Source organism: Lichtheimia ornata, assembly GCF_029851405.1.
Source record: "Lichtheimia ornata isolate CBS 291.66 chromosome Unknown scaffold00007, whole genome shotgun sequence".
NCBI lineage: Eukaryota > Fungi > Mucoromycota > Mucoromycetes > Mucorales > Lichtheimiaceae > Lichtheimia > Lichtheimia ornata.
This window is the reverse complement of record NW_026695327.1, coordinates 185,040-202,944: the sequence shown is the minus strand read 5'-3', so window position 1 is coordinate 202,944 and position 17,905 is coordinate 185,040. Positions and strand designations below refer to the sequence as shown.

The 17,905-nt window shown below is 43.7% G+C and overlaps 5 protein-coding genes across 5 annotated transcripts; 2 read left to right on the top strand and 3 right to left on the bottom strand.

The window, feature by feature from the left end:
* Positions 1–105: 105 nt before the first annotated feature.
* O0I10_002465 (uncharacterized protein) lies at positions 106–1,713 on the top strand (the record flags this gene model as incomplete). Its single annotated transcript, XM_058482547.1, has 6 exons — positions 106–285; positions 345–374; positions 434–831; positions 892–1,191; positions 1,254–1,328; positions 1,380–1,713. 6 exons carry the CDS (start codon positions 106–108, stop codon positions 1,711–1,713), a joined length of 1,317 nt encoding a protein of 438 aa, XP_058346571.1.
* A 539-nt stretch (positions 1,714–2,252) lies between these two features.
* O0I10_002464 (uncharacterized protein) lies at positions 2,253–2,510 on the bottom strand (the record flags this gene model as incomplete). The annotated part of the gene is made up of 1 exon (XM_058482546.1): positions 2,253–2,510. The coding sequence occupies one exon, from the start codon at positions 2,508–2,510 to the stop codon at positions 2,253–2,255; it is 258 nt and encodes an 85-aa protein (XP_058346570.1).
* Positions 2,511–8,807: 6,297 nt separating this feature from the next.
* On the top strand, positions 8,808–11,657 carry O0I10_002463 (uncharacterized protein; the record flags this gene model as incomplete). The annotated part of the gene is made up of 4 exons (XM_058482545.1): positions 8,808–10,073; positions 10,142–10,759; positions 10,848–11,398; positions 11,465–11,657. 4 exons carry the CDS (start codon positions 8,808–8,810, stop codon positions 11,655–11,657), a joined length of 2,628 nt encoding a protein of 875 aa, XP_058346569.1.
* A 143-nt stretch (positions 11,658–11,800) lies between these two features.
* O0I10_002462 (uncharacterized protein) lies at positions 11,801–13,135 on the bottom strand (the record flags this gene model as incomplete). The annotated part of the gene is made up of 2 exons (XM_058482544.1): positions 11,801–12,736; positions 12,797–13,135. The coding sequence occupies 2 exons, from the start codon at positions 13,133–13,135 to the stop codon at positions 11,801–11,803; spliced, it is 1,275 nt and encodes a 424-aa protein (XP_058346568.1).
* A 325-nt stretch (positions 13,136–13,460) lies between these two features.
* O0I10_002461 (uncharacterized protein) lies at positions 13,461–14,530 on the bottom strand (the record flags this gene model as incomplete). Its single annotated transcript, XM_058482543.1, has 5 exons — positions 13,461–13,680; positions 13,771–14,002; positions 14,088–14,190; positions 14,248–14,409; positions 14,468–14,530. 5 exons carry the CDS (start codon positions 14,528–14,530, stop codon positions 13,461–13,463), a joined length of 780 nt encoding a protein of 259 aa, XP_058346567.1.
* Positions 14,531–17,905: the final 3,375 nt, after the last annotated feature.

Sequence of the window (17,905 nt, the reverse complement as noted above, 5' to 3'; positions counted from 1 at the left end):
ACGCATTACATATCATTATTGTACAGGGGTTACCATAAAAAACATTTCCTTTCATTCTCTCTCTCATTTCCCTCCTCGGTCTTTTTCTTTTTATCTCTTTGGAATATGCAAAATGGCAACACGAAGGGTCACGTGTCAAAAAGAGCACTCGAAGGCATGGCAGTAGCCAACCCCATGCGCGATGCACTCTTTACAGCTTTGGGTTACATTTACGATCCCGTCCATCCTGCCATCAACATGGGCACAGCTCAAAACGATCTCATGCAGAGCGAGCTCAATGACAAGGTAGAGTATAGTCTTATTGTGTAAAGTGGGCTTCCATATTCATGCACGTATGCAACTAGATCAATGCATCTCTCGAGTTTCAGGTTTCAGTAAGTTTGTGTGTGTGACATTTCAAATGACAGCTGTTCCTGATGGGAAATGGCACTAGGACCTCTCCTATGGTGAACCACAAGGCTCTCAACGATTACGTCAAACCATGGGATCTCTATTGACTCGGCACTTGAAGCCAACAATACCTGTGGATGCAGATCACGTCTTTGTTGCTACGGGTGCTGGTGCTGCTATTTACTATTTGGCTCTTGCACTTACGGATCCAGGAGACAGTATCATGGTGATCAGCCCTTACTATGGAAGCTTTGATGGCGACGTGTGCATGGGATCTCAAATCGATTTGATACCACTTTATCTCAACAACAACAGTGACAAGGATTGGGATTTATCAGTGGATGTGGATACGTTGGAGGAGACATGGAAAGAACATGTTGAAGCAAAAGGCAAAAAGGTCAAGGCATTGATCATCACGAATCCTCACAATCCACTTGGCCGGTAAGAGAAAAAATGGCATCCCCTTATCAGCAATGGACGCTGATGATGGCTTCTACATAGATGCTTCTCACAAGAATCCATTGAAACCTTATTGCGATACGCATCTAAACACAATTTGCATGTCATCTCGGACGAGGTCTACGCACTCTCCACATTCGGCCACTTGCTACCCAACAACAACATGGAGCATGATCCCTTTCTTTCGGTGTTGAGCTTGCCCAATCTCGACCAATTGATTGATCCTTCCCTCGTTCACGTGGTGTATGGCTTATCCAAAGACTTTGGCGTCAATGGTTTACGTGTGGGATTTGTTATTGATCAGCATAATCCAACCCTTCGAAATGTATTGCCAGGTTTCATGTAAGTAAGGTGGATTGTGAATACAATAGCTCGTTCACTCATGGATCGTTTTCTCTTTTTAGAGTATTCAGCTACACATCCACACTCACAGATCGTTTATTATGCAACATGTTTTCTGACAAAGAATGGGTTGACATGTACGTGTGGATATTGATGGCAAGTGGACATGTGCTAACGACGCTTAATAGCTTTATCGAGATCAATCGACGAAGACTTGCAGAAGCATATACGTATGCCAGCAATGTTTTAAAGCTGATTGGTGTGGATCATATCTCTGCTGATGCTGGGCAGTTCATGGTGGTGGATTTACGAGCAGCTATGACCCAAATGAATGGCAGGCCACCCACATTTGAGGATGAAAAAGAGCTGATGACAACTCTCTTACAGCATGGTGTGTATATGGTACCCGGTCATGCATTCTATATCCGTGAACCTGGATTCTTTCGGATCACATTTACAGTAGACAAGGGTAGACTAAAGAAAGGCATTGATATTCTTGCACAGAGACTTTCACTCAAATAAATCATCTGTAGACTATTTATTTCATTAACCAATACGCTGAGACTACTCATAGCGGCCTGGGCTGTTCCATTTGCTGGTACATAGCAAGCTTTATCTTAAGGCATCATCATTCTCGAATTTACTATCTTGCATTATACTTCATAGTGTGAACCCCATCATTGTGTTCACATCTTTCCTTTTATTTCGAGAGCCGAATAAATGAAACAATCAAAAAAAGAATAAAACGAAGTTTGTGAACTATCTAACCCTGTATCATCGAAACGAGAGAGCGAGATAAATGAAGGGAGGGTGGGTGGTCCACTACTAATCGTATAATGTTAATAGACCTTCGCCCAAAGGACTCGGTCAAAAACACTCTCTTTGTCGAATCCGTGACTGCGAGCCTACCGTTGCTCGGAAAAGGGGTGCGCTGTCCATTGGCGACGAAATAACACTCGTCATGGCTTTTGACAGCCAAGATCAGAGCACTCTTGCAATTGTTGACATCAATGACCCTGAATACATGTCAATATGACTTCATGCTTTCATTACACATCCACTTACTCGAGATCCCAACGATTTTCCATTTCATCCTTCAGCTTTCTTTTGCATTCTTGCTTATCGGTGCAGCCACATTCTATCAACGATTCATCGATAGCAACACGGTATTTTCGTTCCACGAGATCGTATGGACCACCAACGTACACACCATATCTTATGGAACCAGTAAGCATAGCATGGAAATCATCCTTAGAAGGTGGCGCAACAGAGTCTACCAGTATTGCGGCGTACTTGATAGCTGGTATGGCATCATCCATAGGGATCCGTATGAATCAAAGCAAGTTGTTACACGTAAATAAAGTTGCTTCTTTACAATGGCTGTCTGCTGTTCACGTAATAAAGACCACAATGCAGGTTGCTGCAAGTAACTTGAGACAATGATAACGACCTTGGTAATGGCAATTGCTGTTACGTTTGGTTGTGGCAGAGGAACGTGCAAGAGCGCGAGTTGTAGTAGAATGACAAGGTTGTGAACGCTGTTTGAGACAATGGAGCGAATAGCAACTGCTGGAATGAATGCTGTTACGTTTGATCGTGGCAGAGGAGTGTGCAAGAGTGTGTTGTGCAAGAGCGTGTGTCGCGTCAAGAGATGAGTGTGTTGTAGTGGGCTGCACACGCCATCGACTTGCCATTCAGTCAAAGACAATCGGATCAAGAGAGTTGTAGGATTGACAAGGTGGGTTAAGAAGCAGGACAATCGTTCGCAGGTGGTAGTTATACTTGAATGGGTCAACAGTTGAGAATGGGAGGAAGAAGGAAGACGCTGAGAGTGGAACAAGTGGAAATTAAAATAGGGCGGACACCTCTTGTATAAATGCATGCACACTGTACATCAAACCTTGATATTGAGATTGCCCCTCTCGAACCTGAAACTTTCACACAAGGTGCTCTGGGACAGGCTGATCACGTCGATCTAAAAAAGACCTCATGTTTCATTTGAAAATATTGAGTGGGAGGGTGCAATGTGGGATTTACTATGGAGGTCGGAAAGCAGGTCAGCGCCGGGTTCATCATTTATCGAGTTAATATGTATTACCTTGGGATTCCCCATTTCGAACTTGAAACTTTGTCAGAAGGTTCGCTGGGTCATGCTGAGCAACTTCATTCCATTAAAAACAGCAGGGTTCATTGTGAAGATTTAAAATGCGGGGTGGTCCAAATGGTAGATGATGGGATCAAAAGAGCGGACGGCCCACCGCCCCGAAGTTGCCCACTTCCCCACTTGAAAATGGGTCAGAAGGGTGCTCTCGCATGCTGATCAACTTTTATCTAATAAAGACCTCATGTTTCATTTGAAAATTTGGAATGGGAGCTTCCCAAAGTTTCAAAGACGGAGACATTCGCAGACCCTGCGATTCATTAATTTTCATGTTTGCTGTTCCAGCATAGCTCAGTCAAATCGGCTCCGATCAAGAAACTTGAATGATGGAAATGCTCGGCTGGAGCAGGAGAATCGTTCACATGCAGTGGATTTTGCAACAACGCTGATTGTGAGGAAATGGCTGATAGCGCGCACTATATGGACTATTGTGGATAGACCATAAAGTATAACCCATCAATGCTTCCAGTCATGCAAAACAGCTGAGTTACACAAACACGTTCCTGTGCATCTTTTGCTCTATCAGGTTCAAGTAAATCCAAATGGACAAAGACCACTTCTCATATAGCATCACGCTTACAAACATAAAGGTGCCTGTATCTCCAAACTTTACAATGAAACGTAGGGTTTTGAATAGAGCAAGCTGCTCGGCGGGGTCAAAACGATCTTGTGTCAAAAGATGAAGTTCATCGTGGCCATTCCCAGATTTGCCCAATGTCGCTACCAGCCAAACTGGATCCGGGGGTCGACCTCTTGAAACTTTTTTCGACGACCAAAAAATATTTTTTGGGCTATTTGCGACGTTGAACGCGAAACTTTCACACAAGGTGCTGTTGGCCAAGCCGGTCACATTGCTCTATTCAAAACCCCACGTTTCATTGTAAAGTTTGGAGATACAGGCACCTTTATGTCGAAGCGTGATGCTATATGAGACGTGGTCTTTGTTTAATGTAAAGTAGCTGGACCCCGACAAGAGCCAAAGATGCAGAGGGTCGTGTTGTGTAACACAGCTACGTTTGCATGAATGAAAGGGTCAATGTATAATTACTTTATGGATCATCTAGGAACAGGCATGTATTGCTAGCTAACAGCCACTTTTATCCAATCATATTGCCGTGAGATTCACGCATGGGAACGATGCCCTGCTTCCAGACATTCATTTCCATGATTAAAGTAGGTTGATCCGAGCTGATTTGACTGAGCTGTGGTCAAAGAGAGATTACATCACTCTTGACATAAAGCACGCTCGATGTAGCTCAACCGATGTAATCTTGTGTGAGCGTAACTCAACCAAATCAGCTCGGATCAACCTACTTTAATCATGGAAACGAATGTCTGGAGCAGGGGCATCGTTCCCATGCAGTGGATCTCGCGACAATGATGATTGGATAAAAAGTGGCTATTAGCTGCCAATGTATGACATAAAAGTGAGGGTTGCGTACCTTTCATGCATTGTCCCTGAAGTACCCTTTAGCTGAGTTACCCAAAGAGGTCTTGGCTCTCCAGGGTCCACCCACTTGACAATGAACAAAGACCACTTTCCGCCATATAGCATCACGCTTACAAACATAAAGGTGCCTGTATCTCCAAACTTTACAATGAAACGTGGGGGGGGGGGGTTTTGAATAGAGCAATGTGCTCGGCTTGGCCAACAGCACCTTGGGTGCCAGTTTCGGCGTTCAATGTCGCAAACAGCCCAAAAATATTTTTTGGTCGTCGTCGTCGAAGAGGTTGACCCCTGTGATCCAGTTTGGCTGGTAGCGAATATTGCGAAATCCGATTTGGGCAGCTTGATCGTGAAACTCAATATTAAAGGTGCTGCTTACCGCGCCGAGCCCATTGCTCTAATAAAACCCCACGCGCCACTGTAAAGTTTGAGACAGGCACCTTTAAGGCTTGTAAGCATGATGCTATATGGGAAGTGGTTCTGTCAAGTCGCTGGATCCTGGCAGAGCAAAAGATGCAGAGGGACCTTCTTGTGTAACTCAGCTTACTTTGCATGACCGATGGAAGGATGATACTATATACTGTTGACAAAGCCTGTTACATTGCGAGCTCAAACAGCCATTTCTTTCACAATAGCCGCTGTTGTCCACTCTATGACATGTGAAAGCGATGCTCCTGCTACAGACATTCATTTCCATAGATTGATTATGTTGATCCGAGTTGATTTGACCGAGATACAGCCAAAGACGGATTACATCAATCCACACATCCAACCATGCTCTATGTTGCTCAACTGAAGTAACCGCAGTATGAGCGTAGCTCAGCCAAATCAACTCGGATCAACATAATCCAACCATGGAAATGAATGTCTGAAGCAGGAGCATCGTTCCACTGTCATAGAATGGGCAACATTGCCGATTGTGAGGAAATGGCTGTTAGCTCGCAATGTATGGGATATTGTCAATAGTATACAGTATCATCCTTCCATCCTTCTAGTCATGCAAGCAGCTGAGTTACACAAAGAGGTTCCTCTGCGTCTTTTGCTCTGCCAGGGTCCAGCGACTTGACATTGAACGAAGACTACTTCCCCATATAGCATCATGCTTACAAACATAAAGGTGCCTATATCTCCAAACTTTACAATGAAACGTGGGGTTTTTTATTAGCGCAATGGGCTCGGCTTGGCCAACAGCACCTTGTGTGAAAGTTTCACGATCAATGTCGCAAACAGCCCAAAATATTTTTTGGTCGTCGTCGTCGAAGAGGTCGACCCCCAGATCCAGTTTGGCTGGTAGCGACATTGGGCAAATCTGGGATTGGCCACGATGAACTTCATATTTTGACACAAGATCGCTTTGACCCCGCCGAGCAGCTTGCTCTATTCAAAACCCTACGTTTCATTGTAAAGTTTGGAGATACAGGCACCTTTATGTTTGTAAGCGTGATGCTATATGAGAAGTGGTCTTTGTTTAATGTAAAGTAGCTGGACCCTGGTAGAGCAAAAGATGCAGAGGGTCGTGTTGTGTAACACAGCTACGTTTGCATGACCGGAAGGATGAAAGGATGACACTGAATACTATTGACAATGGCCCATATATTGCGAGCTATCAGCCCATTCCTCCCATTCACCTTTTTTTACCCAATCCAATGCACACGAACGATTGTCCTGCTCCAGCCCAGCATGCCTATCCTTTAACTTTCTTGATCCGAGAGGATTTGACTGAAAAATGCTCAAACACAAAACATCATCCAATTTCACAAAACTTATTTGGTTAAGTTATTTGTAAACTGCCACTTGATAGCCCTTTCCTCCCATTCACCTTTTTTTACCCAATCCATTGCATACAAATGATTCTGCTGCTTCAGTTCAGCATTCCCATCCTTCAACTTTCTTGATCCGAGAGGATTTGATTGAACAACGCTTAAACAAGGAACATCATCGAACTTAATTAATTTCCTCCTTCAACTCCCACAACTTCTTGTCTCTTCCTCCCATTCAGCTGTTGGTGCATTCAAGTACATACAACTACCACCTGCGAACGATTGTCCTGCTTCAGCCCATCATGTCTATCGCACAGTTGCCGTGATTAGATCGTGTTTGACTGAATGGCAACTTCATTGGGCGTGTACACAGCCTTTTTGTCACTCTTCTACAACGCACGAGTCTCTTGATACAGTGCAACGTCTTGGACGCTCCTTCACCACAATCAAACGTAACAGCATCTGATCCAGCAGTTGCCATTGTCTCAAGCAGCGTTCTTTACTTGCAGCAACCTGGGCTCACAGTCCGTTTCACGTGAACAGCATATAGCCAGCCATTGCATAGCAGCATCTTTATTTACGTGTAGCAATTTGTTTCAATACATACGACTTCTTACGAATATGGATATGGATATGGATATGGATGGATATGGATATGGATATGGATATGGATATGGATATGGATATGGATATGGATATGGATGGATATGGATATGATATGGATGGATATGGATATGGATATGGATATGGATATGGATGGATATGGATATGGATATGGATATGGATATGGATATGGATGTGGATATGGATATGGATGTGGATATGGATGTGGATATGGTTATTGCTATGGTACGTACATGGGATGGGAGGAATTGGGTATATACAACGCGTGAAAAAGAGGTATTCATTGTCAACTTGCTTGATGCTCCATCCCAATGACTGGTACATGCAATTATCATACTTTACACGCTATGCTATGGCAACAGTCATCATCATCCTTGTGCAACCTGTCAACCAAGTACAACCATCATCATCATGCAACTTCATGCTGTGACATGCCATGCATATGATTCGCCACCACGCAACAAGAGCCATCTCACACCTATCCATCTATCTTTGCACAATGCACGCCCAAAGGATAGCCTTGCACATAACGATGGATCTCATCTCCCATTGAAGCAATTTGTTGTACCTCTTCATCTAGCTCATGTGAATGATGTTGAATTAAAGAATTGTTTCTTATTTAGCAGATACGACGCTACTATGTATAAGACCTTCCTCCTTCCTGAGTTGGACTTCGTCATGTGTGAGGACTTGATGGATTGTATTATAGAAAGATCTATTTATGGTATGGCGAATGGCGGATATGTAGTAGATGTACACATATCCACTTGTGGAAAAGTCAGGAAGAGAAAGAGGCTGATTGATTCATTGTGTCTCGGGTGTGTTCGATAATATATAACTTACCCTCTTTTTTGGGTGATCAGACCTTGGGTCAACACGCTGTACATATACATACACATTATTTTGCATTTAGATGTTGTAAGAAAACGTCTTTATTTGCGTACGTGGGAGATGTTAGAGTGAGGTGTAAAAGATACACACATCCCTGCTAGGTGAAAATGTTGTCAGTGTCTTTTGCACTATGAGGAGATGGGTAAAGTAATTACGCAATGTTCATGAATCAAGATGACAGCACGTGCTTTCTAATTTAACCAAGTCCTTTTTCTTTGTGAAGCATTTATTCAATCGCTGATCGAAAAAGGAGAACAACATCGTTGAAAGCGGCCATGGGAACAATCCGATGTGCTGATCTCATATAAAGTTAAAAGTTGCATGCATGTCTGTGATTTGATTTGATTACCCAGTTTTTGTTGTGCATGTACCATTAAAAAGTAGCTCAGCCTCCTCTTTATCCAATGATTACAGTATATGAATGCTATAGTAATAACACGATACATGATGATGAAGGGTTGTAATGTAGTGATACAAAAATGAACGTAATGGCGGCAAAAGGCAAATTCTGTTATGCAAATGCGGCATTAAATGCTTTTCATATGACTGAGTGGGCAAATGAAAAGCGCAGGTACCAATGGGTTGTGTTTGGGTGGTGGGTGGGTGGGTGGGTGGGGGAGGAGGGGAGGATAAAAATAGTTTGTGCTTCCTGCTTTGCTTGTTACATTTTCCTTTTCCTTCTTTTGCATCCACAGGCAATTCTCGCCTTCTTTTTCTTCCCTCTTTTCTTCCCATGTCGCGTTCATCCGAGAATAATAATCATACATCAACTCGCACACGCGTGTTTCCGTTTCGTTCCAGAACAGCATCATCAGAGAGGACATCACCATCAGACACATCAGGAGAACAACAAAGCAAACCCAAGAAGCTTAATTCATTGTTCCATTTCAACAAGATGGATGACAACGATTACAACCAGGCACGACAACCCTATACACCAGGACTAGAAACGAACCATCGTCAGTATCCCAATGGCCGAACTTTGGATGTGGATGATGATGACGATCATTCGGATAATGGGACAGTGCAACCTGGAGAAGGACGATATACTTTGCGTGTGATCAACCCTGATCCTGTATCTGATAGCAGCAGCGACGAGGAGGAAGACCAAGAAGAGGAACAAAGACAATCACACAACAAAAAAGAGGATCAGCAAAGACCCCAACACTCAATGGGACAATCGACGCAATCAACAACAACTTCACCGCCACCACCTACAACAACGCATGCAAGACCTCCATTACCCTCCCCACCATCAGCCAAGCTTGAAATTGCAGCACCCACATTTGACTCGAACGATCGTCAACAAAGCACCACGGCATACGTTACACAATTCTTGTCTACAGCATCGTCTCCCACCACATCATCATTATCATTGGCAAGTAGCAGTGCTCAGCATACGCAGGTGACAGCAACGGCAACAGCAGCAGCATCCATTAGTAGTCGACGTAGTAGTAACCATGGCATCAATAATATTACAACACCAGCAACGACGACGCATGGCTCTAGCAACGTTACTGCTACTGCTACCACGACTGCAGCACCAAGTTTGAATCGACGGCAATCGAAAACCTTGCATGAAAAGCCCGGGTCTGTGGAACTGTTACCTCCTCTTGACTTGGATCCTTTGGATTGGAGCACATTCACCTCCAATATCAAAGCTAGCAAGCGATTATCCAACATTCCCCGAGTCGTGCTTGGTCCTGTATCATCATCCACCATCACCAACAACAACAATGAGGAAGAGGCATCAAAGAGCATTCAAGATGATACTGGTGCAACATCACGACCTACCATGTTTATGGATCAGGAACAGCTTGTGGAAACCCCCTTAACATTGACACCACGCACAAGTCAAAGTTCAATGCAACCACGTTATGAACCACCTACGCCACGCATGCAACCTAGCTTATTATCTCCTAGTGATAGTGGGATCATTTCACCATCACTCTATCAAGGTCAACGATCCATTGCCACTACCACCCATGAAAGTGTCCTTGTAAGTTACACTACACGCAGCATCCAAATGATAGGATTGGTTGGCTAATAACTTCTATGAATCATTAGACATCGACAATGACACGTACCATGGCACAATCAAAATACAGCAAAGCATCTTTTAGTTTGACCAACAATCGTGATGCGCTCAAGTTATATCGTGAGATGGCTGAAAAGACCAATGATCCTCAAGTACAACTCAGCTATGCCAAATACTTGCTTGAGATTGCACCTCTCTATGATAAGACAACAGCATCCACATCATTCAATGGTATCAAATCTTCCCAGCATCAACGACGTGAATCATCATCCATGAACGAATTGGTGAAACGGGGTCGAGCCAGCCTTACTTATCATGGTATGAGACGATCCTCAGACTTAGGTGATTTGGATTCTGCAAACAAGAAACGAGCATTGGAAGAAGAAGGGGTTCGATGGATACGTCGATTGGCAAAGCAAGAAGTGGGCGAAGCAGCGTATTTATTAGCCGTATGGATGGAGGAATACAAGTATGGATGTCGACCCAACCCATCCAAAGAACAACGATTACATGAAATTGCAGCACGTTCAGGTATACCCGAATCCATGTATGCCACTGCACAGCATTTGGAGCATCAAGGCAATCATGCAGCGGCATTGCGTTATTACAAGGAAGCTGCTGAAAAGGGGCTTGTGGCTGCTGTTCATGTGAGTGAAGAATGATGATGATGATGATCCCCTGACAGGATGATGCAAAAGCTAACCCAATGTGTATTATTCATACATACATACATAGCGTCTAGCTGAAATCACCCTCCATGGTGAATTGGGGCAACGACAAAACATGACAACAGGCCTAGCTTTACTTGCACAAGCAGCTGAGAGTGCGAATGAAACATGTGCCGAGCCATTGTATGTGTTTGCGCAAGTCTTAGCCAATACGTACCCACGTGCTGATATCCCGAGTGAATTGGTGCAATCGTATGGTGGTGTGGATGCTGCCATGCCTACCTTTGAACGTGCGGCAGCGCTAGGTCATGCAGGTGCACAAAGTTACATGGGCTACATTTATGAGCATGGCTTGTATGGCGTATCGATTGACATGGCCAAGAGCTTTGAGTATTACGATAAAGCAGCCAAGGAGGGTCATGATGCAAGTGCCATGCTGGGATTGGCAAGACTTTACAATGGTGGTACGCATGGCCCAGATGATTTCGATGAACAATGGCGTTGTGAGCATGATGTTTCTCGTTGGCTCGAACTCACAGGTCGTAATGAGGATGCATCATTTTATTGGTGTCAATGTGCTACGGAACAAGAATTGGTCGATGCATTCTATTTGCTAGGGTAATGATTGGTTAAAGGAGAGGTGGTTAAAAGGTGTTCATCATGCTTACAGCTTTCTTTCTTTAGATGGTATTATGAAACAGGATTTGGAACACCCAAGGATCATGTCCGTGCACAATTGTACTACCAACGAGCTGTCAACAAGGGATGCAGTGACGCAGCTGCACGACTCAAGCATCTCGATATTGCTACCACCACCTCCACCTCCACCACTACCCATGAACACAGACGCGATTCACAACAATGTACCATCATGTAAAACTCAAGATTTCTCGTATATACCCCCTCCTTCCCACCCAACGTTTTCTCCCTCCTCCTCCTCCTCCATCTATTTGTATTGCCGTATAATACACCATACATATTGTAGTCAACATTGTAATCACGATGATGGAAAAATGGTTATTATTGTCGTTGTTGCAAATAGTCATTAACGTAAGGTGAGGTGTGATCTCGAACAGCACTTTCTCTTGGATAAGCTGGATGATTACAATAGAAGGGTGCAGATAAATGGGTTGTCACTGAAGAAGGGGATGTGGGTGCTGATGAAGAAGGTGTTGAAGAACAAGTTTGTTGCATGGCCATGTCCTCATCTTCATCTTCACTTTCAGTCTCGTCATCATCATAGACTTCTTGTTGCTGTTGCTGTGGTTGTGGTTGTTCAGGTTGTGATGAAGTTGGTGCTGTCGATTCTTGACTTGATGATGATGATGATGGATCTTGACTACTTTCAAAGCTCTCTTCAGAGAATCCACTATCTGCACGCTCCGTTTTTCGCCTCTCGTACCATTGATGCTTTCGTTCCTGAGACTTGATCTTGCTCACTTGTTTCATGAGAGCTTGTCGTGTGGGTTCCCATTGTGCCATTTCCTCTGGATGTTGTTGTTGTCTTTCCACCACCGTTTTGATCTTGACTTGTAATTCATTCAACTTTTCTTGTCGTTGCTGGGATAATCGTTGTGCATTCAATTTCCTTTTCGAGCATTTTCCATCGTCGTCTGAGGATTGTTGTCGTTGGTATGGATACGTAGTGGCAATCAATTTTGATCGGCTGCGTCCACGTTTGTATTGATAGCCATTCTCTAAAAGTCGCTTTTTGGCTTGTTCGAAAAGGTCGCCTTTGTTGACAAGCAAAGATGGATTTTCTAGAGCAAGGCTGATGGATGCTTCATTGATGGCGTTTTCATACTTTGTCAAGGGTCGACGGCTGTTCTTTCCATAAATGGTAGCATGCAAGACAATTACATCGCGTGAAGCTTCTTGCGCAGCATCGTTGGTCATGTCACCTGACGCATGATTGTTGTTGTTGTTATTGTTGCATGATGTGGATGATAAAGTTGGCTACATAAATCATAACCAGGATGAATATAGGCTTCTATGATGCATGTACAATTCACTTACGGTATCGCTTGTGTTATTCAGGATCATGTCAATGCCTACACGTTGATGGTGATGTTGATGTGATGTTGATGGTGGTTGTTGTTGTTGTGGTGGTGATGATGATGATGATGCAGGCTGTTGTTCATTGTCTAGCTTGGATCGCAATACTCGGAGCCCCTTCTTGAGAACAACAGCATGGAACGGAAGCATACGCACAGCACTGAGAAACTCATTGAGTTCGTTGTCATTCAAGTGCAGCAGTTGCGGAACATCGCGATCGGTTGCCCCCGCTCGAATGAAGGAATCGTAGTACTGTCCGAGGTCCTGGTCACAAAGAAATGCGTGTAGTGATGGCAACATGGCAATGACGGGTATGTAAGAGTGGAGGAAAGGGATAAGATAAAAGAAGGGGGTTGGTGGTGGTGGTGGTGGAAAAAAAGCTATTGTGTATTGTAGATAGCCCACAGCCTAATGTAACGCTGCTACTGCCAGCCACTTAAATCTCAGATCACAGCAAAAAACTCTCATCCTTTTTACCCCATCCTTGACGGTGTACCACTACCACGGACCCAAATGATTTGAAGCTTGGTCTATTTAGTACATACAACATTCAACATCCATCATAATATTATAAAGAGTATAGGTCACTATGGAATTGAATGGCTTTCACATACACACTATGTACTTATCGACGAGGTTGCTGTTGGATGAGAGATTGGCCATATCGAATAATCATTTCTTGTGCTGCGAGATACGCGCTCCTTACACTAGGAGGGACACGGGGATCAGCAGTGACTTTATCCAGGGTACGCCTAAGGTTGGCAAATGACTGGCGAGTGTAGCTTGAAAAATGATAGCGAACGCGCAAAAATTGTGCAAAGAAAAAGATGGGCATCACTCGTAATCTAATCATCCATTCCCAAATAAGCATAAGGAAACATCCACTTTTTTCCTCTCTCTCTCTCTCTCTCTCTCTCTCTCTCTCCCATTCTTACTTGAAAATGCCGAATAAGAGTCTACCCATGACAACCACCACTTCGGTCTGAGCAACAAATTGCATAGCAGAAGTATAATTCTTTTCGGTCCACATTTGAATACCCTGACGTATCTTGAATTGCCACGATGCGATCTCTTTGCACTCATTCGGGGAAACGGTTGGTAGGATCTTGTTGCGGACATAGCCAAGTGAATGGAACAAGGAAAAGGTGGCAAAAGGCAATAGCGTTACTAGTAGGATACCACGTGATTAAGAATGCAATCCATCTTCTCGATCATGCGTTGCTCTCACACACACGTACACACACACACTTACCAGTAACGGGTCTTACAAAGAACCAACAAAGAGCCAACAACGTGTACTGCACATTTTCATCCATGACGAGGCGTTGTAAATACACTGCATTCAGCTTGATAGACTATAACAATGAAATGAGCTACTATTGCTGTGTCGGCCCATGCATCATAGTCTTTACCTTGTGGGTCTTGGACACAACGACACCATACGAAAGCAGAGCACCCACATAGGCAAATCGATAAGGAACTACCCATGTACGAAAAGTGACGATTGAAAGCACATGAAAGGCGGTTCCAAGGAGTGTGAGGAAATGGCCCATGAACCAAGCGAATTGAAGCGTCTGTTGAACCTCATGTTTCAGGGACAATGCGAGATCTCGATCTGATGGCTGCATTTACCTGCACCAACCCAAGTACACGTTCTTGTAGTGGTGTTGTATCTGTTGAAGCTGGTTGAGCCATATGGAAAGGTATGTGGTAGTGGTGGTTGTGGTTGTGGTGTTGAGAAAAGAGCGAGGTAAGGAGCAAGGTGGTCGTTGATTCTCGATTTTCCCAGGTCTGAGCGGGATACAGTATCGCAGCCAACGAGTGAAATGTCGACAGATGGAACGCTTGAGGATGCCCACCACATACATAGATTAGCATTAGCCCATCATTCTTTCTTATCCTCACAGTCTTCATCCATGAGTCTAGGATACTTGTTTATAAAGAGTCATCCATCCCACACACGCTTTCGGAACACTTGAATCCATAAAGATGATCAATAAATATGGGTTGCTTCCTCCAAACATGAATACGTATAGGGTACCTGGGTTAGAATGATATTGACCATGTCGATTTGTCGACTAACAAGGTTTAGAAAAGGGAAAGAGAAGCTGAAATTACACGTAGCAAGAACCATAGCTGCTCGTAATCGATGTTAACAACAATCGTAGCACGAATATTTGGTTGCCTAATTGCTCGACAACGACTATTTCCAGTCAAAGCCTTCTTTATGCTATCACATAGACGTGGTGGCATATACAACTTTGCTTCTTTTTGATGAGCCCCGTATACCTTCAACCCATTTCCCTGCAACATGATCTGTATACTATTTAAAGCTGGGCGTATCCTCTCACACAACACCCACTCTTCAATATAACCATACTTCACTTCATACACGCCTTGTCTATTTTAGGTTCCACGTACTACCGGCTATATGGTAAAAAGAGCCGTTCTTGCCATGCAAATGCTTATGACATGCATGGAAAATAAGTTCAAGTGGTGATTGTGCCTTGATCTTTTACAAAAAAGACCCAAACCTTAAAAAACAAGGAGAGTTCAAAGCTATTTAGAGATGTTTTGACCACAGGTATGGGTCAATTTGTATCATCGTATCATTATGCTTCAACCCTTTAACCCCCATCACCCAATCGCAAATCAGCTCACGAGGCATTTGAGGAGTGTATGTGGGGGAGGTGTTCTCGACTGTTCCAGTAAAGTCAGGTACCTTCTTCCTTTACATACCTCGTTTTTGCATACAATCACGCAATCCATCATCTCTCCATCTATGTTGTAGTATGTAGCTAGTGCAAAAAGTCACCCGATGAAAAACATCAGATGAGCTTCGAGAAGGGGACCATTTCTTATTACACCACGCTTACGACGTCATCTCTTTTGTCATGAGACATTGATGATGATGATGATGTGAGCCAAGATGCCCTAAAGGGAAGAGGGAGAGATGATAATCGGGCTCATGTGGTGAATAGATTGTCTCGTTTGATGATCCAAGCTATGCACAATGAATCCATGTATAATACTACTACTACACCGTACGGCCAAAAAGGTCGCGTGAATGCATGTGCCCCAAAAGGGGTAACAAACACTGGGCTTACAAGGTTCAAGTCAAAAAAGTGGGAGTGCAGTAAGCCGTAGGGGTTGGAGGGTGAGGAGAAAGCCGAGGGCTGCTGCTCATGCAGTTATGATCTTAATGCTGCTGCTGATGCTGTATGACCAAGCAGCAACGTATGTTTTGGAATGTTATGACATGCATCATGAACAAAGAAATACCGTACGTTCAGTTTTTAAGGAGTATGATAGGAAATGACAAAGAGAGATGTAGTGTGATTGATGAGAAATTAAGGCAAACGTATCACTTGTTGTTATTAATTACCGCTGCTGATGCGATCAATAATGTGTGGCGTTGATGAGTTAGTTTCAACCATATTGCTGATGCATGCCGATTCTGTGGAAAGAGAGAAATTTAGTATCATCATCACCGTCACCGCCTTCTGAGAAGTAAATTGGCGTACCTAGTAGAAGGGAGAAGGATGATCTTTTTGCTATTGGTTGAAACTTTACTATGGTGCATGTCCTGAAAGGATACAACTCTCTTTCTCTTTCTCCTCTCCTTCTGCTATGTACTTTAACGCGACCAAAGACGCGTGCTGCGCCCTTTTCATGCGTTGCGTGCGGACGCGCCTAAAATGGGACAAGGCCGATGTAACAGCAGCCAACAATGCAGGGCATCTATACACCTCCTTATGCTGCTCATCATCATTATTAGATCAAAGGCATTTCATCAAAAGTAGGAAATACTTTTTATGTGCACATTCACCTCCTGGATGCCTGCTCCTGGACTTTACATTCATCCATGCGTAAATATACCCTTGTTCTCCTTCTCCCATAAGGGCTGATGTGTACACACAGACAAGATGGATATTGACAGGCCTCTAACACGCTCACTCGTAGGGGTTGAAAACCTATTTCCACATGTTACGTGAGGGAAAAAAAAGAGAGAGAAAGAGTAGGTGAGCCTATGTGCTGATTAGGTTGCAATAAGGAGAGTTGAATTACAAAGATGTACAAAGCCAATTGATTGATGGCGAATAATGAACGTACGACGATCCTAATCCACCACTCAGGAAAGTTAGAGTTAGTAACCATCCAACAGAGAGCGAGCGTTTCTATATGAGCATTTTGGCTTTTCGCTCGAAAGGAAAGGTTACACCAGCATGTGCATGCAAGTCTTGGGACGTGCATGAAATAAACAACTGTTGCTTTTACCTGTTCGAGACAAAAAGGAGAAAGAAACAAGAATTTTCATGGTCCGTGTGTGCTGTTGTTGTGGGATACGGGCCATCCGACTTTGGGGGTACAAGGGATAATGCATAGTATCGGCTTTGGGCATGTGTGTGCATGCACCCTACCACGGTCTTTTACCATATGTACCCTCCTTGTTTGTCAAGGTGCATCAAGAACATGTCGTCTCTAACGTGCAAAAAGAATCAAGGTCATCGATCACCCCAAGAACGTGCAAATGACCGAATACGTACGAAAAGTATTCTTGGATTGGGAGTTGCATGCGAGTGTGTGAGTGTAAGTGTGGCACCATCATCATCATCATCGTTATCGTCAATGCATGAATCTTAAAGGAGGGAGGTACTACTACACATTTGCTCATTTAACAACAATGTGATATGCTATTTACGCTAATAGTGAAACAAAATGATGGCATGCACACTGTCATGGGAACATGCACGAGTTGTGCCTTTGTGTTTCGGAATCCATGGCAAAGAAAGGTAATCTATACATATCCACACCGCAAGATGGGATCGACGTTTTTGATGTCGCTTAATGAAACCTCACACATTGGGCGCACGGTGTCCCTGTACTCCCCACTCTTTGCTCTTTCCCTCCTCCCCCCACATGCAAAACTCGTTACAATAAACCAGTATTTATATAGGTCTACTAATTTTTTTATTATGTGTCACACACCAGGGCGCATATACTTAAATGGGAAGAAAGGAAAAAACGGCAAAGAAAACTGGCAGGCATACAAAAAGCATAACGTGTGAT